At 48.8% G+C, this 6,000-nt stretch overlaps 1 protein-coding gene across 1 annotated transcript in view; it reads left to right on the top strand.

Annotated features, from left to right (window-relative positions):
* Positions 1 to 2,393: 2,393 nt before the first annotated feature.
* Positions 2,394 to 6,000, top strand: part of DEPTOR (DEP domain containing MTOR interacting protein) — a 182,230-nt gene continuing 178,623 nt past the window's right edge. Inside the window, exon 1 of the mRNA XM_004607646.3 lies at positions 2,394 to 2,620. Coding sequence (XP_004607703.1) covers positions 2,499 to 2,620 — 122 coding nt within the window. The 5' untranslated portion in view covers positions 2,394 to 2,498. The remainder of the gene's footprint in view (positions 2,621 to 6,000) is intronic.

Below are 6,000 nucleotides of genomic sequence, written 5' to 3'. Positions count from 1 at the left end.
ATGTCTATTGATCTCTTTTCCCCGTTTTTTTAAGGGTTTGAGATTGTTGAGTTACTTTTCTTTTTTTTCCTTTTTGAGAATCCTGGCGATTCTCAGGGGTTACTCCTGGCTTTGCACTCAGGAATCACTCCTGGCAGTGCTCAGGGGACCATATGGGATGCTGGGAATCGAACCTGGGTCGGCCGTGTGCAAGGCAAACACCCTACCCACTGTGCTATAGCTACAGCCCCAAGCTTGTTGAGTTTTGTGTGTGCTTTATGTATCTTGGATATAAGTCCTTTGTTATATCTGTGGTGAGTCATTATTTTTTCCCAGTCATAAGGGTATATTTTCATTTTGGATTTATTTATGTTTTGGAGTCACACTGGCAGTGGTGCTGGGGATGGAAGGAGACCTCAAGTAGGCAAAGCATGGGCTCCACTATCTCTCTTGTGTTCTCTCTTGGGCTTTGTCTTTTATTTCTTTCATAGTTTAGAAACACTTTAGTTTACTGTAGTTCCATTTGTATATTCTTTTTCCCTTTTGGGTCACACATGACAATGCTCAGGAGTTTCTCCTGGCTCTGCACTCAGGAATTACTCCTGGTAGTGCTCAAGGGACCATATGGGATGCTGAGGATTGAACCTGGATCGGCGTGTGCAAGGCAAAGAACCTACCCACTGTACTATCACTCCAGCCCCTCATCTGTGTATTTTTTCTCTGTCTTAGTCAATGTAAAGAGACAGATCATTTTTTTTGAAAATTAAAAAATTTCATTAAAGCACTGTAATTTACAGTTATTCACCATTAAGATTTAGACATACAATATTGCAGCACCATCTCTTCCTTCCACCAATGTCCCCTACTTCCTATAATTATCAACCCCCCCCCCCGCCTGCCCTCTTGACAGGGACCTTTCTAAGTTCTGTTTTAAATGTTTGGGTCTCTTGATTTCAGTGTTGTTGACTCTAGGGTTTGGATATTTGGCTCTATCATTCCTTAACATCACTTCTCACTTTTTTTTTTAAAAAAAAACAAAACAACCATCATTTTACTAGAAACAAGATCATATGACATCTAGAATTACTAATTCTAGATCTTAAAAAGATTATGTTAAGAATTCCTTGATTTGGGGCTGGAGCCATAGCACAGCGGGTAGGGCGTTTGCCTTGCACATGGTCAACCCAGGTTCGATTCCCAGCATCCCATATGGTCCCTTGAGCACTGCCAGGAGTGATTCCTGAGTGCATGAGCCAGGAGTAACCCCTGTGCATTGCTGGGTGTGACCCAAAAAGCAAAAAAAAATTCTTTGATTTATCTCTAATCATTCATAATTATTTACTGTTTTAAGCATTAAGCATTAGCAAACATTATGTGTGTGTGTTGAGGGGAATGTAGATTTCCACATCCATATCATAGCTAGACTGGCCTTTCATGTACTTAGAATTTCAAGAGTCCCTCCAGTAAAGACATCGTTAACATCACCTTTGTACCTTAATTCCCTGACCTAGCCTGGTTGTTCTCTTCTGAAGAGACAGGTCTTTTAAAAGGAAGAAAACTGGGGACATTGATGGCAGCAAATGTACACTGTTGAAGAGAAGGGTGCTGGAACATTGTATGACTGAAACGCAGTGGTAAACAACTTTGTAAATTGTGTCTCATGCTGATTCAGTTTTTAAAAAAAGGCACAAAGCTGAAGCCAGAAATATATTCTTTATGAATGTATTTCCTGTTCCCGTCGCTCCTGCTTGCTGATGCAAACGAGGAAATACACATTTTTATCATTTGCTGCCGTAATTAGAGAAGGTAACAACTACGTGAGGCATGTTTAGTGGAGCAGATGTCAACAAGTGGTAGCCACAATTACTTTTATTTCCTAAAGGAAGACACGAAGGATTAGACAAATTTAGATAGGAAATTACAGGTTTACAGGCTGGGTCTCAGATCTAATTCCCAGGCCAGCGTCCTTTATTGAGTACACCATAAAGGAGGTAAGCTGTCTTTGATTGACAGGACTATGGGAGAAGAATGCTTACATTTTCCGAGTCCTGCAGAGATGGGAATACTTTTCATTCTGCACTATTTATAATATCGCAATTGTTTTGTGCTGGGTATTTGAAGGTATAAATGATCTAATAAAAGACGCCGCCTACAGTGGTCTAGGACCTTGCCAACGTGTGCCCAGCATCGCCAGGTGTGAGATTTGTGGGTAAACGGGAACTCCACCGACGCAGTCTGGGCAAAGCCAGAGCCCCGCCCCGATGTTTATATTTTCTTCTCTTGGCCCCGCCCACCAACCACGCGGGCCCTCGGCCACGCCCCTGAAGGCGGAGTTCCTGGGGAGGACACGCCCAGCGCCTGAGCCCACCCACAGGGATTCCCCCTCCAGCCAATCACGTCGCAGCAATAGGCCTGCCCCTAAGAAAGATGGCACGGGAGGCGTCGGTGAGGGCAGGCTGATTCAACGCCCGAACCCGCGGTGGACAGCAGGGACAGTGTGGTAGCGGCACGGCCGGACCATGGAAGAGGGCGGCGGCGCGGGCAGCGGTGGCAGCGACGGCAGCACGAGCGGGAGTGGCGGCGTGCAGCAAAGGGAGCTGGAGCGCATGGCCGAGGTCCTGGTCACCGGGGAGCAACTACGGTGAGGCGAGGGGCAGTGCGGGCGCTGCCCGCCCGTGTCCGCAGCAGTCCCGCGCGGATGCGGCGCCCCGTGGCTGGGGGCCGGCGGCCGGGCGGTTTGTGCGCGCTGCAGCCCGGCCGGGGCGCCCGCGTGGACTCCGCACTCCGGGACGCACGCGGGCGCGTCTGGTGCGCGCTGTCCCCCGGGCGCGGCGGCACTGCCCAGCGCCCCGCAGAGCGCCGCGCGACCCACACCCCCCCCGCTAGGTCAGTGTCCCGAGCATCCGGGCTAGGGCAGGTCCCAGGGCAAAGGCGCCAGCCCTGCCGATGGCCTTCACCGGAGGGTTTCCCTTCTGCTCGCGGATGTGGCTTGACTTTCCCGAGCCTCACCGCTTGCATCTGTAAAATGGAGCAAATCCCCCGCGTCTCGCCCCGCCAGGGTTCTCCTGAAGGCTTAACTGAGAGCTCAGTTCCGAAATACTGTCCCTATCACTTAGTCGGCACATCCTCATCCATCAGAATTTGGGTCCGCAAGGGGGCGTGGAGGCACCCGCCGTGGCTGCCCGGCTGCGGCGGTGCCAGTCAGCTCCTCTGCGCGCACGTTTTCAGCGGCCGAGTCCCGCGGGCCCCGGGTGCTGGCCAGAAGCAGGACTTTGACAGGTCGCGATGCGTTTGGGACTGTCAGTGCCCCCTCCCGTCCCCTTTCCTCCCAGGTCCCCTCCTAGCCGGTCCGGTTTCTGCCTGGTTCCCCTTGGATTCCTGTTGGAGAATCGCGTGTACGGTCTGACCGGTTCCGCAGCTGCCCCGCGTGTGGGCGCCAGTCCGTTTGCCAGGGAAAGCCCCCCAGGCTCTGTGGCCCTAGAGAACAGGTCCCTCGCCGGCCCCTGGACGGGAGGCGCGTCTCTCTCGCCTTCCAGTTCTCTGCCCCACTCCGGGCTCAGCTTGGGTTCTAAACGCCGCGTTTTAGAACCGGAAGGGACAGAGGATCTCACAAGGATCTCTACAAGTTTGCTCACGAGGAAGTAAATATTGGCAGTTAGAATGGAGTTTAAGGGCTGCAAAGGGCTAGTTGCACTGTTCCATTCCTTGTTGCTATCTTAGTGTGGGGGGTCAGGAAGAAAAGCGGGGGGAAGGCTTGTTTTTAGGTATCAACGCATTTTCTTATGGAAAAAAAAATAGAAAGGTTTTCTAACTGCTCGAAACAGGTAACAATGTATTTGTGGCTTCTTGCTGCATTGACTTTTTCAACGTCCTCCGTGGGGCACTTTCGTTTCGTTTGAAAATACGAAGTTTCCTGGTGCCTCCCTCTCTCGGTGCAACGCTGCTTCGAGATGCTTTGCAGACGCGCTGTCTGGCAGCTCCGTGCACTGCAGCCAGTCGGAGCGAAGCGCGCAGCTTGTGGGTCAGAAAATCCAGAGCTCTTTCTCAAGACTTAGACAAACTTGGGAGTTTTGCTCGGCCACGTTGCAGCCAAGAGTCGGCAGGCATTCAGTTGTTTTGACTGGAAGCCAGAATACGCCCCGGCGTTCACACGCATGGTGAAAGTGTCTGGTGTTCCGCAGTCCGCACCATTGGTGTTTGCTCCTGAAGCTCCATGACCTTGAACAACTTCATTTCCTTTCTGAGCTGCTGCCTCACCTGTAAAGTGCCAGTGAGGCTAAGTACTTGCCGGCTCATGAGAATTTGCCCCTTGGCTTCTTGTATTCATGAGCATTCAATAAATGGTTCCTGGAATGGGTTAGTGTTGTTGATCCCCAGGTGGCACCACATGTGACTTCCAGGAGTGTGTCGTGGCAGGAAGGATTGGGTGGAGGTTTAGAGTACAGGGTGTGAACCCGGGCTGTTCAGGTCTGACTCTTCCCCTCCATTTTTTTATTTCTGTGACACGGGCCAATTCACTTCACTTCTTGGTGCCTCGGTTTCCATTTCTCTAGCAGCCGTTTTGTGACTATTAAATGAGATGCAACGTGGCAGTGTAAGCTATCCCATTTTACTTTGGAAAATGGAAATCATTGCTTTTTTAATCTCTACCATTTTAGCACTGTGTCTCTATATAGTGGTTACGCATGCATTTGAATGAGTCGTGTTTGTAATTAAATATGCTACGGTAAGTACAAAGTAGTGTAATGTTCAGTGAACAGAATTTAAGGCTGTTGGGGTCAGAGAGATAAGACAGTAGGTAAGACTCTTGCTTTAGATATAGCTGACCTGGATTCAGCACCACATACAGTGAGCCCACCAGAAGAAGACCTAAGTAGACCTAAGCATAGAACCAGGCATAAGCCTGGTGTGGCACAGCTAAGTATGCCCCCAGCCCTTCTCCGCCTCCAAAAAAAAAAAAAAGAATTCTATCCTGACTCTTTGCTCAGAGCAGTTGATTGTATAAGGATCTACAATGAACACCACATAAATAACATCTCCTTTCTTTCCCAGTCTGACCACAGGATCTTTTTCCTTATCTCTCCATGCTTTTCTGTCCTCAGCAAGGATTTCATCTTCTTGCCCAAAGCATTTCCATATTTTGCATCTTTATTTATTTTTGATTGAGGTACCGTGATTTTCAAAGCTTCTAGTAACAGTGTTTCAGGCTTTCGATGCTCCAGCTCCAACCCTAGCCCCAGTGTCAGCATCTCTCCACCCATGACCTGATTCTGACAGTTTTGATGCAGTTACCTCACCTGTAAACCACCACATGTAGAGCAATATCTACATATGAGTGTATGTAGACATTGCTTTATACCCCTGACATGACTATAATAAAACAAGGATGATAACAGTTATTGGTGGGGATGTGGGCCAGATGGAACCCCCCCCCCCATGTACTGCTGGTGGAAAGGTGAAAAGGGCCACCATTTTGTACAATATTTGGGTATTTCTTCTAAGACTTGGTATACATTTCATGGAAAATGAAGCAATTTTACCCCTATATGTATATGTTTAAGAAAAATAAAAACATATGTTCAGGGCCTGAGAGATAGCCCAGTAGCCTGACCACATGCTTTGCTTTTGGAAGGACTGGGTTTAACTTCCAGCACTGCATGTACTGAGAACACCACTAGGAGAGCCCAAACCACACCTTCTAACTCCCAAAACTTATGTCCACATAAAGAATTGCATATAGAGCCAGGAATATGACTCAGGGGTAGAGCATTTACCTTTTTTTTTCTTTTTTGAGACACACCCAGTGATACATAGACATTACTCCTGGATCTGCACTCAGGAATTACTCCTGGTGATGCTTGGGGGACCCTGTGGGATATTGGGGATCAGACTCAGGTAGGTCACGCGCAAGGCAAACACCCTACCTGCTGTACTGTCTCTCCAGCCCCGAGCATTTGCCTTTCATGGGTGAAGTCCTTAGTTCAATTCCTGGAACTGAAAAAAAAAAATTACACAAATGTT

Source organism: Sorex araneus, chromosome 2 (genome assembly GCF_027595985.1).
Source record: "Sorex araneus isolate mSorAra2 chromosome 2, mSorAra2.pri, whole genome shotgun sequence".
Lineage (NCBI taxonomy): Eukaryota > Metazoa > Chordata > Mammalia > Eulipotyphla > Soricidae > Sorex > Sorex araneus.
This window is presented reverse-complemented; position numbering and strand designations above follow the sequence as displayed.